The 21,627-nt window shown below is 39.1% G+C and overlaps 1 protein-coding gene across 1 annotated transcript; it reads left to right on the top strand.

The window, feature by feature from the left end:
* Nucleotides 1–659: 659 nt before the first annotated feature.
* supt6h (SPT6 homolog, histone chaperone and transcription elongation factor) lies at nucleotides 660–21,128 on the top strand. Its single transcript, XM_042007734.1, has 37 exons — nucleotides 660–777; nucleotides 2,311–2,420; nucleotides 2,510–2,680; nucleotides 4,619–4,692; nucleotides 4,817–4,997; nucleotides 5,119–5,200; nucleotides 7,190–7,445; nucleotides 7,534–7,635; nucleotides 7,821–7,934; nucleotides 8,041–8,130; nucleotides 8,337–8,479; nucleotides 8,673–8,818; nucleotides 8,939–9,046; nucleotides 9,139–9,419; nucleotides 9,513–9,667; nucleotides 10,259–10,454; nucleotides 10,664–10,803; nucleotides 11,199–11,316; nucleotides 11,440–11,516; nucleotides 12,525–12,660; nucleotides 12,798–12,935; nucleotides 13,202–13,369; nucleotides 13,470–13,597; nucleotides 13,738–13,945; nucleotides 14,091–14,238; nucleotides 14,408–14,550; nucleotides 14,650–14,790; nucleotides 15,053–15,248; nucleotides 15,374–15,519; nucleotides 15,869–15,961; nucleotides 16,103–16,216; nucleotides 16,351–16,475; nucleotides 17,886–17,998; nucleotides 18,087–18,164; nucleotides 18,260–18,435; nucleotides 18,662–18,930; nucleotides 19,235–21,128. The coding sequence occupies exons 2-37, from the start codon at nucleotides 2,321–2,323 to the stop codon at nucleotides 19,422–19,424; spliced, it is 5,244 nt and encodes a 1,747-aa protein (XP_041863668.1). The 5' UTR covers nucleotides 660–777; nucleotides 2,311–2,320; the 3' UTR covers nucleotides 19,425–21,128.
* Nucleotides 21,129–21,627: the final 499 nt, after the last annotated feature.

Here is a 21,627-nt window from a genome sequence, read left to right as displayed (position 1 = left end):
ACAGCAGGTTTGACTGCAAGAAGCTGAACAAAATTATCAGGGAAACTTGTTTGGTACTGGGACAAATCTGGAGCCACTGGTGCTGGTTGTCCAGAGAAGAATGCTGCAAAAGCTGCTGAACATAATAGACAATAATGGATGATTCTTAATATCCCCTTTACAACAAAGCAAAAAACAACTGTATGTTGAGTGAGAAGCTTTTTCAAGTTCCCTGCAAAACCAAAAGCTACAGGAAGTCATTCCTGTCAGCTGCCATCACCCTCTGGAACAATTATTATTATTATTATTTTGGTTAAAACAACAACAACAAAACCCTTCAACATTCAATGTCCACCTGGGATTGATAAAGTATTTTTCCTTTTATCTCTTCATTTCGTCATGCAACTTTCTACTATGTGGCATTTCTAAGTATTTAACTTTAAAAGCTACTGCAACTTATAAGAACATTGTTTATTATTTACTACAATAATTAATTTGTTCATGTGATTATTTTATTTTATTTTATTTTATTTTATTTTATTTTATTTTATTTTATTTTATTTTATTTTATTTTATTTTATTCACTTGGAAGTGATAACGCACATCAAATAGGGTGCTGGTGTTAACACAGGGGAGGACGAACAATTTGAGGGGTAACAGAAATTGACGTTACACCGGAATTGTCATCACGCCGCTAGTTCTCGGCCATTTTTACAAGTGCAAGCTTCGACAAAACACAACACAAACCTGTTTTTATCATTGTAATCATATTCGGACTGTATTAACACAGTGAAGCGGGTAAGTCAAATTTCACAGTCATCTTTTCCTTTTCGATGTCTATGTTGTGCTGTATAGATAATGGTTGCTGAAGCCAATGATGGTTGTTGTTGTTCAGGCTAACGCATTGCTATGCTAAAGCATTACCTAGCTAATGCTATATTTCGAAATGGCTTCAGGGGCCTCGTTTAATTTCTGCTGATAAAAATCTCTACTAGTTATACGCGCTATGCTTATCGGAGCATGCTACGCTCAAATAAGTTCGAAGGAAAAATTGGTAAAATAAAAACTAGATACTTGTTGAAAGATTGTTCACTTGCTAAGCTGCTAACACTGGTAGCAGTGATTAGCGTCGTTAGTTGATGCTAACTCACAAGGGTAACCTTACCAATTGAATTCGGATTTAAATGTTAGATTGTAAAACTATATGTCAGTTACACAACATTGCACATAATTAGATTTAAAGCAAATTATCTTGTTTTTGTTTGTTTTGATTTTGTCTGTATACAACGATGTGGCGTATACGCATTGCGACACCCAGATATAGTTTTTAAAGCTGCTTATTTCTTTCATGTTGTTGTGAGGGATCTAAGCATGGCATTTTTATGATACACACTCAAGATTTACCATATAAGGTTCTCTGTCCTACAGACTGGATTCACACACGAACATGTCTTCTACGCACACGAACATCCTATATACAAACTCTATGATTGGAGGATACAGGACTGAGGAATTTTCTTTGTTTAAACCATATTACACCAAATTTCCCTTTGGGATTAATAAAGTATTTTTCATTTCATATATAAGACAGAACTTTACATCAGGTCTTGGGGTCTTCGTTCTGGTTCGGGACCTCCAGATTTTTCTGCAGAAATCTGTTTTGATGTCTGAACTTTTGTAATAAACTTCTTTTTATTATTCAAGTCAGCGTCCAGAGACATTTTTGCCTGAGGTTCAACTTTTCCACATCTCCTTATCAAGATACATCAGTTGTTAAGACATTACGACACAATTGTAGAGTGAAAACCGATGAAAATGTCAACTACAAACATAGACTTGTAATATTGGCTTCTATTATTTATTTATTTAGTAAAATATTACATTATAAGTTTTGTTCTAAATGCGCCAAAGGGCATTAGCTCACATCATATTTTTCACATATCATTGTGTATGAAATGTACGTGTATATGAGTTATCTTTATTAGATTACTTGACAGGTAATCAAGTAAATAAGCCACAGCTGATGGGATAGGATTACACATATGCTCGAGTTACAAATGGACAGTTCTTTAAAACTTGGAAATAACAAGAATCCTCAGTTTTAATAGTAAAATGTCCTTTGCAATGCAGTGAGAGTTGTATGTATAATGATTGCAGTGTTTTTTAAAATGGGGTTTCCCAAAGTTTAATTTATGTAAGAGGAAAGGAAGAAGCACAACTGCTGTAACAATTATTATTTTGGGGGTGTATTTGGTTTTAACATTTCTGACAAATGTAGGAGATCACTTCAATGTTTGTTGATTCTAACTACATTTTACATGTTTTCCAAAGATCAGCAGTCATGTCAGAATTTATTGAGAGCGAGGCAGAGGAATCAGAGGAAGAGTTTGAGGAGAAGGATCTAAAGCCCAAGAAGACCCAGAGGTTTTTGGAGGAAGATGGTAAGATCTGAAAGCTTTGACTTAGGAGATGTGTTTAATTCTTGAAGTTGGATATCATGTTGATAACTTACCTATCTTTTTTACAACAGATGAGGAGGAAGATGTTGACAACCCAGAGGAACAGGATGAGCATGGAAATTTGCGTGGTCTAATTGATGATGGAGATGATGATGGGGAAGAGGAGGAGGAAGCTGAAAGGAATAGAAGTGGAGAGGGCAGCGACTCAGAAGAGGAAGTGAGGCATCGACGTAAAAAGCGCAGTAAGTCTTTTTTTTTTTTTAAGTTTTCATTATATTGATAGATGTTGCTTACTTTTCATTACTTTTATCTATAAATAAAAAGCAGCCATGTCAGATTGCTATGTAACTTTGTTTTCTTACTTAAGGTTTCCTAAATGGGTGCTCTTGCCTTGAGATTTTGTAGAGGTTTTCTGGAGGTGCTGAATTTGAGAACATCTACAATATTATTGTGGACGTTTTCAAATTCAACCCTTCAGCTACATGTTGTGGTGTTTCCTTGCTCTGCTACCTGGTAATGAGCCTGGAAAATTACATAATGAGACCATGAATGCGGGTAGAGCATTCACAGTGAATAAACATAGCATGCTGATGGCGGTTGCTGCCTCATATGTTTACTGATGTGCCGTTCATAGCTTTCCTCTCATCTAATAAGTATTTTAAATGTGTTCAAATACAAGTAATATATATATTTCAAATAAAATCATTGATGATTTTTAGCAGTCTTAAAAGCTTTTAGATTAGTACTGATCAACCTCTTCATCACCAGGCCTGTTTTTTTTTTTTTTTTTACCTCCTGTCTAAAATGTCACACCCAAAATAAATCAATTATATCTTCATACCTACAAGGCTGTATGTATAATCTTGGTGTCCAAAGAAAGCCAAGACATATGAAATATGTGTTACTGTGTCTAAATAAATTCATCTTAAACACAGTAGACAATTTAATTATTATCTCCTGAGAGAAAACCTCATTACTTTGAGTGAAAACTAGAGGATAGTAATTAATCGAGGAATTAGTAATATCTGTCGAGTAGCTGTGCAATAATGGTAGCTAACAAAAAGTTATCCTGAACAGTTTTACCTATGTGTTAATAGAAGTGTTATGCAGGTAAATATCTTTACAACTCACCAGCTGATGTTGATGATCAACACCTCTATCAATCATCACTCAGGAGAATCGAGGGATAGCCTCACAAATACACTTTAGAAACACCATGAAGATTCAGAAAGAAGTGAACCCCAAAATAGTTCCAAGTTCCATAGTTCCAAGGTGGAATAAAACTTTTTTTTTTTTTTTTTTTAAACCACAAAAGCAAATGTAAGACTTGTTTGAAGTAGAGAAATTAGCAGAAACATTGAAGTGGGCACTGGGGCTTGTCAATTGTTAATTGTGTTTCACTGGGATGCCACCGCTTGGTAAAGTCTTTTATCTGAGTTTCTCCCCATGATTTTGACATGTTTTATGTTAGGATTGGTGCTTCCTAGCATGTGCAAAGATTTTATGTACTGCACACATCTCATGCTCCCCCCTTTACAGGAGGCTCTCGTGATGAAGCGATTAAATACCCTGCAAGTCATAATTAAGGTGGTTCATTTTATTTTGCCATATGTGTCCGCAGTGAATTCTCAGCATAATATAAAATTGGTAAATAAAGTAACAACTGATGTTATTTGATTAAATTGTTTTTACCTTCCCTTCTACTGGAATGAGTCAATCGATAGATTTTAAACTGAGCTCCTTATTACAATAAAAGAGGATGTTCTTAAGGAATCAATAATCAATAACAACAATAATAGCATATGTTAATCATGCAAAACAACAACTTCCTTCTTATTTTTCCACACCCACATATTTTTATCTAAAATCTGGTCCGATGTTGCGTATCTTGATTCTGTGCAGGTATAGACTTTATCTTCTCTTTTCTTTGTCAAGGATGGTCATTATGGTTTTTTTTTTGTTGTTGTTTTTTTATATATATAACATATAATAGTGGCTTGCAGCAGCTATGCCGACTGATGATATGGATACTGAGTTACTGTTAAATTTGGCATATTTATACCAATCTTTATACAAAATGTTATATTTCTAGACATGTATATAAGAAGTATAATCTCTCGTAAGAGGACGCAATGTATTTTGAGGCCATTTTCTATTATTGAGACTTTTTGTCTTTGCAGATTATGACGACTGTCTGGATGATGATGATCTTGACCTCATTGAGGAAAATTTGGGTGTCAAAGTTAAACGGAGGGTAATACATTTATTAAGTAACTGTTTCTTTCAAGAAAAACAGCTCTACCTTTTATCGTCTTTTAATAAAATTTTTAAATGTGTAATGTGGCTGTTCTGATGGTGTACCTTTTTTTGTGTCACAGAAGAAGAAATATGACCGTGTGAAAACATTGGATGATGATGAAGAAGATGACGATGAGAAGGACTTGATTGCAGATGAAATCTTTCATGGTGATGGTGAAGGTGAGCTGGAGGAGGGCGAGGCTGTCGACGAGCCCCTCCAACACCCAGGTGATGATGAAGAAGGAGAGGATGAGGAATCAGGTTGGTAAATTCATTACTTTTTTTTGTAATGCAATGATAGTAATAGAAACAATAATACATACAACTTCAAAATGCCTTTGTTTGAAATTTGCTAGGGTTAAAATGTGCCTTTGTTCCACAGACATAGATGATTTTATCGTGGATGATGATGGCCAACCCATCACCAAAAAGAGGGGCAAAAAGTTCTCAGGATACACTGATGCGTGAGTGTTGGAAATTTAGCTTTTTATCAAGCGGCTTTCATCCTTTCAAAAAGCATTATTCATGGATTTTTGGTAACCTTTTTCTATAGAGGAAATAATATTTAGATTCAAGATCTTTATTGTCATTATGCAAGCATTACAAGTTTCATGCATAAATAAGAAAATGGAAATAGAACAGGCACACATAAATAAGTAAAAAATGAAGATATAAAACATATAAATTAAATAAGAACACATTTATAGTTACAGAAAATAAGAATTGACAGTAGACAGTAATATTTACAGTGTGGATAAAGTGCATCCTACTGTGTGTGTGTGTGTGTGTGTGTGTTCATGTGTGTTCATGTGTGTGTGCGCGCGCGTGTTAGTCTGAGAAGGTGTGAACCTTCAGTGTGTGTTGCTGTGGAGGGTTGGGTGCATGCTACTATGGCCTCCCTTCTCTTGTTGATGTTAACAACCAGATTGCTATTGGAACACCATTTTGTGAGATTCTGGACCTCTTCTCTGTAATGGGTCTCATCATTGTTGAATATGAGACCCACCACAGTGGTATCATCTGCAAACTTCACAACCATGTTGGTGGGGTGGATGGCAGAGCAGTCTTTTGTGAAGAGGGCATTTCTGAGTATACAACCCTGCTTCCAGTGTTGAAGATCTGTGGTGAAGATGTTGACTTCCCTATTCTCACCACCTGGGGCCTGTTAGTGAGGAAGTCACTGATCCCAGTGCAGAGTGATGCTGACAGACCCAGGTTATAGAGCTTTAGGGCCAGCACGTCTTAGAGAACTGTGTTAAAGGCTGAGCTAAAGTCCACAAACAGTATCCTAACATAGGTGTTTGAATGCTGGAGGAGTCAGGGTCGTGTGAAGTGCTATCGAGACAGCATCCTCCGTAGAACGGTTCTCCCTGTAGGTGAGTTGCAGGCAATCCAGACCGCCCTTTGAACACTCCCCAGTCTGTGTGCTCAAAGCAGTCCTGTAAGGAACCCTTTGCTTAGCTTCCTCAGTCCAAATCTGAATGGTTCTGGTGGTGGGTTTGGCCCTGCAGATCAGAGGTCTGTCGGCAGGGATCAGGTCCACAGAAATATGATCTAAGGTGAGGAGCTGCTGCAGCGTTGCATGCTTCTGGAATGTTACAGTACACCTGGTCCAATATATTAAGGTCTCTTGTCAGAAAGTTATGAATTTGTGGAATTTGGGGAGGATATATTTTATTCCACATGGTCAAAGTCCCCAGCCAGAATCACAGCTGCCTCTGGAATAGCCTTCATATGCCCAGTGATCAGGCAGTACAGGTCCTTCAGTGCTAACTTAGCATTAGTTTGTGGTGGTATGTAGGCCGCTATGATCATGGCTGAGCTGAGTTCTTTAACCAGTTTAACTGGTCTGCACTTTACTGCCAGATATTCCAGGTTGGGTGAGCAGAAGTTTCCAATAATGTTAGTAGCTGTACACCACGAGTTGTGAACGTACAGCGGCAAACCTTTGCCTTTGGTCTTGCCTGAAGCAGCAGTCCAGTCGGCATGGAACAGAGAGTGCCCTGCTAGCTCCATCGCTGCGTCGGGGATATTGTTGTCCATCTAGGTCTTGGCGAAGATTGCCACACAGCTGTCAGCTTATTTGTGAGACGATCCTCAGCCAAATTTGGTCCAGTTTCCTGGCGAGAGACTTGGCGTTGGCAAGAAAGAGACTGGGCAGAGAATAAAATCTAGCTTTGGAGATGCAGAAAAAACATAGTTTTTCCCCAGTTCCAGCAGGTCAGCCTTTCTGTACTGGATTAAGGCCTCCACCCTTAAAAATGCAGGTGAAAACCAAAACAAACGTAAATAGTCGTGAGCCTGGAGCTACTGCGTGTGCCAGTGCCACAATCTTTTTTTTTTTTTGTTTGTTTGTTTTTTGTTTTTTTTTAGCACAAGTGTAATTGCACTCCATCATCATCAAGATAAGGTTACTATTAAATGAGTTAAAATCTTCATGTATCACTTCACAGAGCTCTCCAGGAAGCCCAGGAAATTTTTGGTGGCGACTTCGACTTTGCTGACTTTGATGCAGATGCTTATGACCAAGGTGAAGAGGAGGAAGAAGATCAGGATGAAGAGGGCTGGGACCGACCCAAGAAACAGACCAAGAGGAGGCTGGGGAGGAAGAGCATCTTTGAAATCTATGAGCCTAGTGAGCTAGAAAGCAGTCACATGACTGACCAGGACAATGAGATCCGGTCCACAGACATGCCTGAGAGGTTCCAGGTGTGTGTCACTTGGTCTGTGAATTGTGAGCATGTTCACTCCATTTGTCTGAAGGTGTATCTTAATCAAGTGGTTTTGTTTCTTGTAGTTACGATCCATCCCTGTTAAACCTGCTGAGGATGATGAGCTGGAAGAAGAAGCAGAATGGATCTTTAGACATGGCTTCTCCACTCTGACAATCTCCATGCAGGTACTTGTCATTACTGCAGTTCCATGCAAACCTAGAAAGATGATTACTCTTAAAAAAAACAAACATTTTTTTTATCGTCCCTGCTTAGAATCCTCTTTTAAAAATTAAATCATTTGATTATCATAAACTCTTCCCTTATTGTTAAAGAAAATAATCAAGTTTTTTTTCTTCCTTGCCATCAAAAGGAAAGTACAGATTATCTTGACAGAGGAACGACAACAAACTTCAGCAGGAAAGGGCCCAGCACGATTGCCAAGATCAAAGAAGCCCTCAATTTCATGAGGAATCAACAGTTTGAGGTACAGTGAGTTTTGTTCATTTTCAAGCTTCAAGTCAATCTCAGTCTGCCTTTGAGGGTAAATCAAAACTTTGTACTTTTATAGTTACATTTTGCTTATTTTTCAGGTTCCCTTCATAGCTTTCTACAGAAAAGAATATGTGGAGCCAGAGCTGAATATCAATGACCTGTGGAAAGTGTGGCAGTGGGATGAAAAGGTATAATTGATAAAGATATTTTTGCAGGAGTAAAACACAGACCAACTTAAAAGTAATGAATTCTGCAACTGGTTAAAAAAAGAAAGAGAAAAGGAAAGAAAAATTGCATTGACACTTTAAATTCGTTATCATTTACTAGAATCAACTTTGTATACAAATGCTTTCTTTAACTTTCTTGCCTTACAAACCTGCCTCCTCCCTGCCAGTGGACTCAGCTGAAGACCCGGAAGCAGAACCTTACTCGCTTGTTTCAGAAGATGCAGTCTTACCAGTTTGAGCAGATCTCTGCTGACCCTGACAAACCTTTGGCTGATGGCATCCGTCCTTTGGACACCGCTGACATGGAGAGGTACAGTTTCATAACAGTGCCAGCTGGAGAGGATTATCCCCTACATGCTCTACTTTATAGTGATTACAATAAGCAAGTTTAGATGTGATTAAATTATATTCTTAAAATAAAATCATTAGTCCAGATTAGGCTATTCACTTATTATTTTGGCCCTTGTTGGCTTTAACACAAACATATTTCATTATATTTAAAGGCTGAAAGATGTGCAGACTCTTGAAGAACTGGGTGATGTCTACAATCACTTTTTGCTCTACTATGGTCGAGACATCCCCAAGATGCAGAATGCAGCAAAATCTAACAAGAAGAGACTCAAGAAGATCAAAGAAGTGTCAGAAGATGGTAAGATGAAAAAGGGTCATTAGATGATTATTGATTGAAACTGCAGAAATGTTTTTTTTTTCTCAGAATTGAGGCAACATTGTGTTCGCTGTATTATAATAAACTGTTGCTGATCTTTAGGTGAAGAGGAAGAACTGGAAGTGGAAGAAGAAGAGGAACAGAAAGGACCTGATCTCAAGCTGGCGTCTCGAAGAGATATGTACAGCATCTGTCAGAGTGTGGGGCTCGGTTAGTCACTTTTTCTACTACCAGCAGCCCAATCTCAGAATTTGAATGTCTGTACTGCGTTTACCTCTATTGCTATTGCTCTTTTTCCACAGATGGCCTGGCTAAAAAGTTTGGTTTGACTCCAGAGCAGTTTGGAGAGAATCTGAGAGACAGTTACCAGCGTCATGAGACAGAGCAGTTCCCTGCTGAGCCTTTAGAGCTGGCCAAAGATTATGTTTGCAGTCAGTTCTCTACTCCTGAGGCAGTACTGGAAGGAACCAGATATATGGTTGCCATGCAAATTGCTCGAGAACCTCTGGTCAGACATGTTCTCCGTCAGACCTTCCAGGAGAGGGCCAAGATCAACATAAAACCTACAAAGAAGGGCAAAAAGGTATGTATTTGGGGGGCGTTGTTGGATACAAAACAGACATTTGATCTGGGCACCCTTTTAAAGCTGTTGTTCCGTCTTGTTACTTTCCAATAGGAGGTAGACGAAGCTCATTTCGGTTACTCCTTCAAGTATCTTAAGAACAAGCCTGTGAAAGAGCTGAATGGGGAACAGTTCTTGAAGATGTGCCTGGCAGAGGACGAGGGACTTCTTTCCATTGACGTCTGTATCGACCTTATAGGGGTGAAAGGGTAAGGAGGCAGTCTTGGTCAGCCAGATGGGCTGGGCGATATGAATTAGTGGTGCATATTAAAGAGGGGAAAAAAAATATAGTTTTTCATAAAAAAAAATGAATTGTCATAAATTTCAAATTCGTATTTATTTCGAATAAATTCGATTTATTGCCCAGCCCTAATTTTAACATTATTTTGTGGTTATCAGCAGATCTTAAGGATGTTGGCTGCTTGTATGAACTTCAGTATATTCAGTTAGATGAAGCTAATGATAAATATACAAATGTTCAAAAGTCAGATCTTTCCTGTCAGATGTTGTTCATGTACACTTCTTAACCTTTGGACATTTATCAGCTGAGGGTTCTTATGTTACCAACTATTGTCTCATTTGGAGAAATAATTTATAGCATCTACTCAAAATCTAACTTGACTGATGATGTAAATATTAGTTGATAAGCTGGAATGATTCTCTGAGTTTAATTTCATGTCAATGTAAGCTTTAGTTGTTATCCATCTTTCCTGTCAGTAAAACTTAGAGTTTTGAATTTATGACTGGTAATACCAAGACTGTTCTCCTTCCTCTTTTCTGTATTTCCTCCGGTCTTTTAGGTATGCTGGGGACCAGACATATTTCGATGAGATCAAACAGTTCTACTACAGGGATGAGTTCAGTCACCAGGTGCAAGAGTGGAACAGACAGCGAACTTTAGCCATAGAGAGAGCTCTCAACCAGTTCCTTTACCCCCAGATGGCCAAGGAGCTGAAGAGCAAACTGATTGCTGAGGCCAAAGAAAGTATTGTTAAGGTAAGTTGTCTTATCTACTGTTGTGTTTAAGGAAGTCACTGGATTTTTTAATTACTATAGCATTATTACTATTATTATGTACAGCAAATGCTTAGCAGTTGTCCCATATTAGTGCAATTATAATCTAGAATAATCTGAAATCATTACGCAATTTTTCTGGTTTATTTATTTATAACCTGGGAACTCATAATTTTTTTCATTTCTTAAAGTCTTGCTGTCGCCGGTTGTATAACTGGCTTAAGGTGGCCCCTTACAGGCCAGATCAGCAAGTTGAGGAAGACGATGACTTGATGGATGAAAGCCAGGGGAAAGGCATTAGGGTGTTGGGTGTTGCCTACGCTCCTAGCAGGTTTGTTTCCCACAATATTGTTTTCCCTCCCTACATACATTATGAAGCTTAACTTGTTGGTGCTATTCCCTAAGGATTTGCTTATTTTAGGAAATACAGTGTACTTGAGGGGTGTCCAAAGACAGTCCTCAATGGCGGCTGTCCGGCAGTTGTTCACTGTTTCCCTGCTTCACCACACTTGTATCCAACAGCCTATGAATCAATCAATGACTCAGTGATTTGGGTCAGTCGTGTTGGAGCAGAGAAACACTGAAAACCTGCAGGATTGTGGCCCTCGAGAACCGGAGCTGGACACCCCTGGTGTACTGCATCTTTAAAGTAAAAACAAAGCCATTTCTACTCATGCCATTGTATTAATATTGTCTTATATATACATATAATGTTTGCTCGGACAGGGATACACCTGTTTTCTGTGCTCTGATCAACGGGGAAGGAGAGGTTGTGGACTTCCTTCGTCTGCCTTACTTCATGAAGAGGAGAAATGCCTTTAGGGAGGATGAGAGAGAGAAGAAGGTACAAGCAGAAAAGATAAATGATCCACTGTGGAAGCATTTTATTTAAACATTTAGATCCAAAGATTTAGATCTTTAGAAAAAGCATCTGTATGACATGGCTCTCTTTTTGTTTCATCTACAGGCCAATGATATTGAAAATCTTAAGAAGTTTTTGTCCAGCAAGAAACCTCATGTTGTTGCTGTAGCTGGAGAAAATCGGTAAGTTTTCGTTTTTAATGTGTCAAAGTTTCCCACGAAGTACCAAATTAACAGCCAGCAAAGTATATCTGACCATCCACTCATTTTTTTTTCATTTAGAAAATCTTTACTATTGAAATAGTTAGGTCTTCTTTTGCTGCACATCTATGTATAGCACAGCTGTTTAGCGCTTCTACTTCAAGCACAGTGTCAAACACACATTACACCCTCTTTATACGCATTCACAGAATCAGTGCATCGCCATGCAAGGGAAGGAAGACTTGTTGGGTTACTTGACATTTTTGTGGCAACATTCAGACCCTTTGGGCAACATTTTTCATGAGTGAAAAATCAAGCAACCTTGTGTTGACCCCACACTTTGCAGACACATAAGACTGATGCATTACTGTACTGATGAAGAATAAAGGCGTGTACTACATTTTGGAGCAGCCAGTTTGACAGAGTGGACTGCTGTCCTTTTATTGAGTGGTAAGGAAAATGAAGCAGCCCAGCCTCTGACAAGAACATGAATTTGAGTAAGAAAGAGGAAAATGGTGGCATTCTCTTGAATTTTCTTGTAATCATACACAATGCAGGTTACATAGTGACTTTAAATATAAATAAAAATACATTAGGATGTAACAACAACCTCCTTTCCAATATCAGGCTGCGGAAGTTTAGGATGTAGAGCAGTCAGTGCCATTTGTAAAGTCAGTGGTTTGATAGCTGGACGTGTCCACCATTTTGCTAGTGTGTGTATGGCAGAGAACTGCCTAAGCTGAAAATGAGATGGTAAAGACAAAGAATTGTTGTGTGAATGGGTGCATGTGGCTTGTTGAGTAAAATTGATCTGAGGGGTCAATGAGAGTGTAAAACACCATGTAAATATGGTCTTTCTATCAAAGGTAAAATCTTATTCTGTGGTTAAAGAAAACTGAAAAATGTTGTTCAACATGTTTGCATGCGGTTTAAAAGTTTCAAAGGAGTTGACAAGAGGCTGAAATATTAACAACAGGCAATTTTATTCAGAGATGCTCAAATGATCATGGAGGATATAAAGAGGACTATCAGTGAACTTGAACAGGAGTCCTCTCTGCCTGCTGTGGGAGTGGAACTTATTGACAATGAATTGGGCACTCTGTACATGAACAGCAAGAAGTCTGAGGTAAATACGTAAATGCTTGACACCTCACTTTTCAGACGTATCACACACAAACACTGTTATATCATTTGTTTCATAGTTGGCCTGTTGCAGAGGTGGTTTAATTTCTTCTGATCCCACTTTATTTTTTCTCCGTACAGACTGATTTCAGGGATTATCCTCCCTTGCTGCGACAGGCTGTCTCCATAGCCAGGAAGATCCAGGATCCCCTGGTAGAGTATGCTCAGGTCTGCAGCACTGATGAGGATATTCTTTGCCTCAAGCTACACCCGCTGCAGGTGAGAGACGAGATGGATTATATTGTTTTTGTGTCTGTGTGTTTTTGGCTGTATTTTCTCTATTTTGATGTTATGATTTAATTGTTTAGAATAACTTTATTCTTTAAGCCTTGTCATTTTGCATTTCCTAGATAGTCTTGTCTGTCATGTTTGTTTAATGTTTGTCCTTCTGTAACATGAAATATTGCTTGAAGTCTAAAAACTGACAAATTTGTTTTTGTTCCTGCGTGTAACATATCTGTGTAAAACTTGTTCTTGTTTTCCAGGAACATGTGGTGAAGGAGGATTTGCTCTGTGCCCTTTACTGTGAGTTCATCAACCGTGTCAACGAGGTTGGAGTGGATGTGAATAGGGCCATTGCCCATCCTCACACTCAGAGCCTGGTCCAGTATGTCTGTGGTTTGGGACCTAGGAAAGGCTCCCATCTTCTCAAGGTAGGAATTTGTGTGCTTATAAAAGAGAGACATTATAACCGTATTAACTTGCAATGTGTTATCTGCTGACAGTATAAGTATTGTTCTTTCATTTTTTCAGATTCTAAAGCAGAACAACACTCGTTTGGAAAACAGAACCCAGCTGGTCACAATGTGTCACATGGGACCCAAAGTTTTTATCAACTGTGCCGGTTTCATCAAGATCGACACTGCATCACTAGGAGACAGGTTGGTACCTTGTCTCAAGTGAAATTTCCAGATCATTGTTTCCCACAACCCTAAAGATGTTAGACAGTTTGGATTTAGCTTGCTGTGAATTTATTTTAAATCAGCATTTTTCTTTTCCCTCTTTCAATCTCTTCTGACAGTACGGATTCCTACATCGAGGTTTTGGATGGTTCTCGTGTCCATCCCGAGACGTATGAGTGGGCTCGCAAGATGGCTGTTGATGCCCTGGAGTATGATGAGTCTGCTGAAGATGCAAACCCAGCTGGTGCTCTGGAGGAGATCTTAGAAAATCCAGAACGTCTCAAAGATCTGGATCTTGATGCCTTTGCTGAGGAACTTGAGAGACAGGTCTGTGTGTTTTTGCTTTGACTATAGTACAGACAAAAAGAAAAAGCCACCATATTTATTATAAGGAATCTATAAAGGGAACAGAATCTTAAGTGTTTCATTTTGCCTTTGCTTTGTCCTTCTTATTTTTTTCCCCCTCTCATAGGGATATGGCAACAAGGGAATTACACTGTATGACATCAGAGCAGAATTGAGCTGCAGGTACAAAGACCTCAGAGTTCCCTACAGAGTTCCCAACACTGAGGAGGTCTTCAACATGCTCACCAAGGAGACCCCAGAGACCTTTTATATCGGTACATAGAAGGCAGTTGTGCATGTTTGATTGAAAAGAACATCCCCAAAGATCCAACCATCAGCGTTAGACAAAAAAACTGGTTTAATTGTGTAAAGGAAGGAAGACTAAGAAGAACTGTGAGAAGTTATGGTTGGTAATGACTGATGTCTCACTTCATTTCCATCCAGGAAAGCTCATCACCAGTGTAGTGACTGGTATTGCTCACCGCCGGCCTCAGGGAGAGAGTTATGACCAGGCCATCCGAAATGATTCAACCGGCCTGTGGCAGTGTCCCTTCTGCCAACAGGACAATTTCCCTGAACTTAGTGAGGTACTAGACATCAGAGTTTTCTTCTGTTGGAAACTCTTGATTGACAGAATAAACAAAAGGGTTTCATATATTTGTTTTCTTTGTGTTCTTATGCTTTAGGTCTGGAATCACTTTGACAGCGGCTCATGTCCAGGTCAGGCCATTGGGGTGCGGTCCAGATTAGATAATGGTGTGCAGGGATTCATTCCCACCAAGTTTCTCAGTGACAAAGTGGTCAAACACCCTGAGGAGAGGGTCAAGGTGAAGAGCGATTGTTTTCATTGTTGATTGTGATTTCCTGATGCTTTTCAGTGATGTTTTGCTTCTCATTTGTCTGGTCATTTTCACCTTAACATATGAATAATTTTAATATACAAAAATAAATAAAGATACAAAAAGATTTTTTTCTCTTGATGCTAGGCATATTACAAGTCCAGATAAATCCATAATTTTAATTTTATTTTTGTTACTTTGTTGTGGCACAAGTGTAATGATTGGTTATTCCTCGCTCTCCTCCTTCAAGGTGGGCATGACAGTTCATTGCCGCATCATGAAAATCGACATAGAGAAATTCAGTGTTGACCTCACATGCCGCACCTCAGATCTGATGGACAAAGCCAACGAGTGGAAGCTCCCTAAGGATACCTACTATGACTTTGACACGGAGTCTGAGGACCAGAAACATGAGGAAGAGCTCAAAAAGAAGCAACATCGAACACGTGAGTATGTTAGCATAGTAAAGCTAAAATAGTCCATTTTTTTCTTTTTGTTTTTTGTTTAACTAAGAATTTTTACTTTTGCATCACTTATCCATTTATCAATTATTTATGATGGGTCTCCACAGCATATATAAAGCGTGTGATCGCCCACCCCAACTTCCACAATATCAGCTTCAACCAGGCAGAGAAGATGATGGAGACCCTGGACCAGGGAGACTTGATCATCAGGCCCAGCAGCAAGGGAGAAAACCATCTCACAGTCACCTGGAAAGTAAGAAAAATATGGAGAAATACAGCCAATTTATTTGATTTTTTTTTAGTTTTGGTCTTATTTTGTTATGTTCTTAAGTGTATTTTATGTCTTTTAAATGTTTTATGTATACTTAATGTTCAGCACTTTGGTCAGTACCTACTGCTTTTAAAGTGCTTTATAAATAAAGTTGTCTTGGCACATTTGGAAATTCATCTGAAAATGTGCTATAATGATGAGAGAAAAAATGAGCAGCAGAAGGTTTATAGTGTTTGTAGCTTTTGAGCAAATGTTAAGAAGATGTGGCAAAAAGTACGTTAATGTATAGTTTGCTTGACAACATATTTCCTCTTCACTGTGTGTTTTGTAGGTTGCTGATGGCATTTACCAGCATGTAGATGTGAGAGAGGAAGGCAAAGAGAATGCTTTCAGCTTAGGACACACTCTCTGGATTAACAATGAAGTGAGTCACTTTTTCTTCTTGGTTTAAAATGTAAAATGTTTATAAATGTTGCAATTCATAAATATGGAAAATGTGTTTGGGAAAGTTTTTGAAAGATTTGGTCTCTGCATCTTTTTCATGAGTGTTTATGATTCTCTGCAGGAGTTTGAGGATCTGGATGAAATCACTGCTCGGTACATTCAACCAATGGCTTCATTTGCTCGAGATCTGCTGGGACACAAGTATTTCCAGGATTGCAATGGGGGAAACAAAGAGGTATGCACTGATTTTCCTTTTAATCTGTCTTCATTGCTTTTTTTTATAAAATATATAATATTAATCCCACTTTTGGAACCATAACAAATATGTTCTGCTGATTCTAATAGCTCATTTTGTTTTCTCCTTGATAGAAAATGGAGGAGTTTTTGATCCGGGCTAAGAGGGAGAAGCCTACTTTTATTCCTTACTTTATTTCTGCCTGTAAAGACCTTCCAGGAAAATTCATATTGGGTTACCAGCCTCGTGGAAAGCCTCGGTGAGCAGATGTTTTCTTTTTGGTTTGGTTTTTTTTTTTTTTTTTGGGGATTACTTGGAATGACTCAGATAAGTAGTCAATGCTGGCAGAAAGGTAGTAGATGATAAGTAAAGAGCTTTTCCTGCTGGATCCTTTTAATTTGAGTCAAGCGTGTTGGAGCAGGGACACACTGAAAACATACAGGACAGCGGCCCTCAAGGACCGACTTTGGACACCACCTCTTTAAACCCTCAGTGATATACTGTGTGTTGACAGGCAGATACCATAGATATCATACAACTCTAGCCTGGATGTCAATAGTTACATTATTCATAGAATTTTTTTTAGTAATTGTGTTAGTGCCACATTATTTCACAGTACACTCCTACACAACATAAATCGCTTGTATATAATAGAGACTGATATCATCCTGGGTGATCAACCCCCAAAGGCATTGCCCAGATTAGAAAGCCGTCATCTGTTATATTGCTTATACTAGAAGGGCCGACAGGCTATTATAATATTGGAACAACTATACCCTCAAACTACTTGCACATGAGCATTAAGGCAATAATTAGAATTTCTTTTTCTGTGTTCATCTATAAAACTTGTCATAGAAATTCTCGATTTAAAAAATCTGTAAGCAATAAATTCCACAAAACCCCAGTTGTCTTTTGCATCTTTATTATTCTGTAGTGGGAAAATGGTTTGAACAGAGTACAATACAGAGTCTGTAGAAGTGTGCTTTTACTCTGCTCAGCCCTCATGGCTGCACCTTATAGGTTGTAGGCTGTAGGTTTTGAGTGTGAGGACAGTACATGCATGGAAAAAAATTCTAAAAAGTCTAAATCAGGGCAACTTAGTTCGGTCCTATGAGGAATGAAGCCCTGCAAGTTTTGAAGGAATCCCTGCTCCAACACACATGACACAAATTAAGGAATCATTGTGCAGAACTTCATAGGCTGTTGGATCCATTAAATTTGAGTCAGGTGAGTTGAAGCGGGGATACATTGAAAACCTGCAGGACTGTGGCCTTCATAGGACTGAATTGAGTAGTCCTGGTCTAAACTAACTCACTGCAGCAGGGCTGCCTCTGGAACCAGAAACTAGCCTTCATTTGGAGTTGGACTGGGTTCTGCAGTGTTGACAAACACAGGATACAAGTGCTATCTGTCTGGCACGGCTCTCAAATTAAACTTAACCTTAGCAATGTTACATAACATTGCATTAATATGAAGACAAATGTTTATAAAAATTATCAGAATGTAAATTTCTCTAACAAATGTCTCCCAATATGATGTCATGGAAACTATTTGTCACATTCTGATGTTCTAATTATATGACAATCTCCACATACTATCCTCAAGACATGATCTAAGAGGTTTCTATTAGACTGTAATGTTATGTCATTTTATTTATTTCTCCTTTTAGGATTGAGTATGTGACCATCACCCCGGATGGTTTCCGCTATCGTTCACAGATATTTCCTACTGTAAATGGACTATTCCGTTGGTTTAAGGACCATTATCAAGAGCCAGTGCCAGGTATTAAAGCGTTATTCCTACAGTTTGGTGAGATAATGAAACTATTGAAACGTACTATAGATGACAAACATCTTCTCCCCAATCAAAGGTATCACTCCCAGCAACAGCAGCCGAACGAGAACACCTGCCTCCCTGAATGCCACCCCAGCTAATATCAACATTGCAGGCAAGTCCTGGCCTTTTCCACACAGGAGTATACAATTTAGCACAAGTTGAGGTTGATTGTACCATTTTTAAATGTATTCCCTTCTTTTCCCCCAGACTTGACACGAGCTGTCAACGCCCTCCCACGCAACATGACTTCTCAGATGTTTAGTGCCATCGCTGCAGTCACGGGCCAGGGCCAGAATCCCAACACGACTCCTGCACAGTGGGGCTCCAGTCAGTACGGCTACGGTGGCAGCACAGGAGGGGGAGGAAGCTCCTCTGCTTATCATGTAAGGACAACTTTAATGTTAGGAGCTACTGTGGAAAGAAAGAGGTTGTCTGAGAGATACTAAGGGCTCCTAACAGACTAATTTAACATTAATTTTAGGGTTTTATGGACTATAAGTGTCCATTTTCTTTAATCTGAAATACTAATAGCTGCACTTAAACTACAAGTGCTAGAATATTAAATGTCTGGGTGACAATCTTCAATTACCAATATTTGATTCTCTCCAGGTCTTTGCTACACCACAGCAGCCTATGGCTACACCTATGATGACACCCAGCTACTCCTACACCACACCGAGCCAGCAGGCTCTGGGTACGCCGCAGTACCCAGGCTCTACCCCTCAGTCCTCACACTCTCATACACATGCCCACCCACACCTGCCACATCACAGCCATCCTGGCCATCACAGCAGCCATCATGGCCACTCATCTGGCACGCCGTCATCCTCCACCTCATCCCGAGGACGGACACCACAACAACAGCAGCCGCAGCCAAAGTAAGTACCTGCAGGGGATCTGTATGCCATACATATTTAACTATTTGTTATGTTTTAATATGAAAATGAAGCTGATTGATTTAACTTTTACATTCACTTACAAATGTTGCCCTCACCTCCAAGGTGTCGAATAGACTGAATTGATGGTTAAACTCCTTATTTTGCAATATGCAGTTTTATACCACTTGGTGGTGCTAAGCAGTCTAAACTGCTTTTAAGCTAAACTGCAGTCTGCCATATCCTCACATTTTCTTTCATACATTTTCTAATAAAACACCTCCCCCTCTGCCCTTCCTCCCCACAGGCCGAGCAGCAGCTCATCTGCAGTGGACTGGGGCAAGATGGCTGAGCAGTGGCTAAAGGAGAAAGAAGCAGAAGGGCGGAAGAAAGCCCAGAGGATGACGCCACGGCCATCACCCAGCCCCATGATCGAGAGCACACCCATGTCTCTTGCCGGAGATGCCACACCCCTGCTGGATGAAATGGACCGATAGGATACAGAGGGGGGCGTTGCTACATCCCCCCTACCACACTTCATACATTGTACTGCCTCATTCGGATAACTCTTCACCGTTTTCTCTCTCACTACTGATCCGCTTTTTCACCTTGTTGACCACCAGCTTAAGTCCACTCCATCCAGCTGATTGTCCATACATTCATTCCCCTCACCACCTCATATTGTGGCTGTAGCAGTCAGTTCGGCATCATGGTTCAAGTCAACACTTTCCTTCTACAAGTCTCCATCTCATATTAAATATTTTATATTCCTTCTCTCCAGCCAGTCTGCTATGGCTACATAGTATTTTGTATAGTCAAAATAACACTGTACATGTCATTCACAAAGGCAGTACAATGACAAAAAATACTTGAATTATCAGTTACAAATAGGATATGGACCTACACAGACATTGACAAATGAGCTGTCCTATCTTTGTTTTTGCTATTGGTTTTAGTTCTATCCCTGAATGGTTTTGACAGAAAAGAACAGTCGTCCTTTCCTCGGTTGTAATTGGTGGAGTTTTGAAAGCAGTTGCCAAAAGAACGCTTTGCCAAGCCGATCGGGAAATTTCATTTTTGTATGGGATGAATCAGACTGAATAAAGACAGTTTCCTCTCTTTTTCTGTTTGAACCTGAAGACTCCGCTCTTTACATGTGAAAACCAAACACCAATGTAACTGTACAGACACAAGCTCACACAATGAAAGGATGGTTTAAAAAGAATGCTTTGTCAATCCTGCGTTACTGCTAATTGTTTCCACCACATGCTGTATTATGAGCAGCTGACTGTGTTTTTCTCCTGTATACCGCTCTAATGTATTGTGGACTTTGTGGTTTGGACGTTAACAACATGCCACATAAGAATCAGTTGTTGCTTTTTGATAACTTCATGTAAATGCAAGATGGTGCAGAAGAGGGTAGATATTTTAGAGCTATTGATTTTAGTAACAATCTACCATAACTGGCAGATGTTTGACAAAATTCTTTGTCAACTACAAGTCTGGCAAATTGTGAATTTTTCCTTTAAGTTCACTCAATTTTGGTTCTCATGCATCTTAAGTTTTTGCAGTTTAGGGACTTTGCATGCATTGTGTTAGGTTTGTCATCAGCTGGGTGTGATCTCAAACCACTGCTCTTACTGTTGATATGGTTTGGTGTTCCCACTGAAAATTGACAAGCAAGATTTTTCACAGCTGCAGCAGAATTTCAAAAGATGAGCTCAAGTTTTTCTAACTTTAACACTATCAGTAAAAGATCCTGTCAAACTGACTTCTACCCACTGTGTTTATGTTCCTAGCGCAAGTATTTGGAGGTGCACACAGTTATTTCAGTAGAGTGAATATAACATTATTGAAAATACACTTTGTGATCATTAACAGTTTAATGTTGCTGCTTCCCTCATGAGTCATGCATTCACTTCTTGCTGTGTCTCTGTGCCACAGTACAAACAAGCAGCACTGGTTCTTAATGGTGTGCTACAATTTGCAATGTGCAAAGCATCATGATCTCTTAAAATGCATATTTTAAATAATTATTTTTGAGTAAACACACTGAGTTTTACTTCTTATGCCGGGTTAAGATGTCGCACCTGTCTCGGAGAGACTGATTGGTTGTCAGCAGCAGATTGTGATGATGGAGAGATGTCTGCTCTGCTGATTACCTTTTCTACCGGTAATCCTTTTAATAAAAGTGTTCATAGCAAACACTGTCTTTGTGCTAATTTGAGAAACTGGAAGTGACATATTATGCTGAAGTAAGTGTCAACATATTTGCTTTATTTTCTTCCTCGTTCATCATCATGGTATCTACTTTTTTTATTACAACGAAAGGAAAGGAAGTGCACTTAGAAAAAAACTGTTTATTCAGAGCTCAATAATCAAAGTACTGTAACAGTGGGAAGCATTCACACCCTTTTTGCTCTTTTTCTAGATTTATTTTTATTCTAAACGGTAGAAATGAATTTCACCCAATCAAAACACTTAACATCCCACATAGATAAAGAGAAAACACAAAAACATGGCTTCCCCAAAGTGAAATGCAGCCATCAAAAATACACCCATCCATTGCTACGCTTGATAAAATCTGTAGATGGACAAAAAAAAGAATAAATAGATATAGGCAAGAATGGCACACATGTATATAGATTTGACAACCCACATTATAAAAGCAAACAGAGAAATCCAAAGGATTCTTTAGAA

This window comes from Melanotaenia boesemani, chromosome 15, assembly GCF_017639745.1.
Source record: "Melanotaenia boesemani isolate fMelBoe1 chromosome 15, fMelBoe1.pri, whole genome shotgun sequence".
Lineage (NCBI taxonomy): Eukaryota > Metazoa > Chordata > Actinopteri > Atheriniformes > Melanotaeniidae > Melanotaenia > Melanotaenia boesemani.
This window is presented reverse-complemented; position numbering and strand designations above follow the sequence as displayed.

Coding starts and splice junctions, on each gene's coding strand:
- supt6h (XM_042007734.1), top strand. CDS start 2,321: ATGTCAGAATTTATTGAGAGCGAGGCAGAGGAATCAGAGGAAGAGTTT. Junction 15,249..15,373: donor AAAGAAGCAACATCGAACAC/GTGAGTATGTTA, acceptor GGGTCTCCACAG/CATATATAAAGCGTGTGATC. Junction 18,931..19,234: donor CAACAGCAGCCGCAGCCAAA/GTAAGTACCTGC, acceptor TCCTCCCCACAG/GCCGAGCAGCAGCTCATCTG.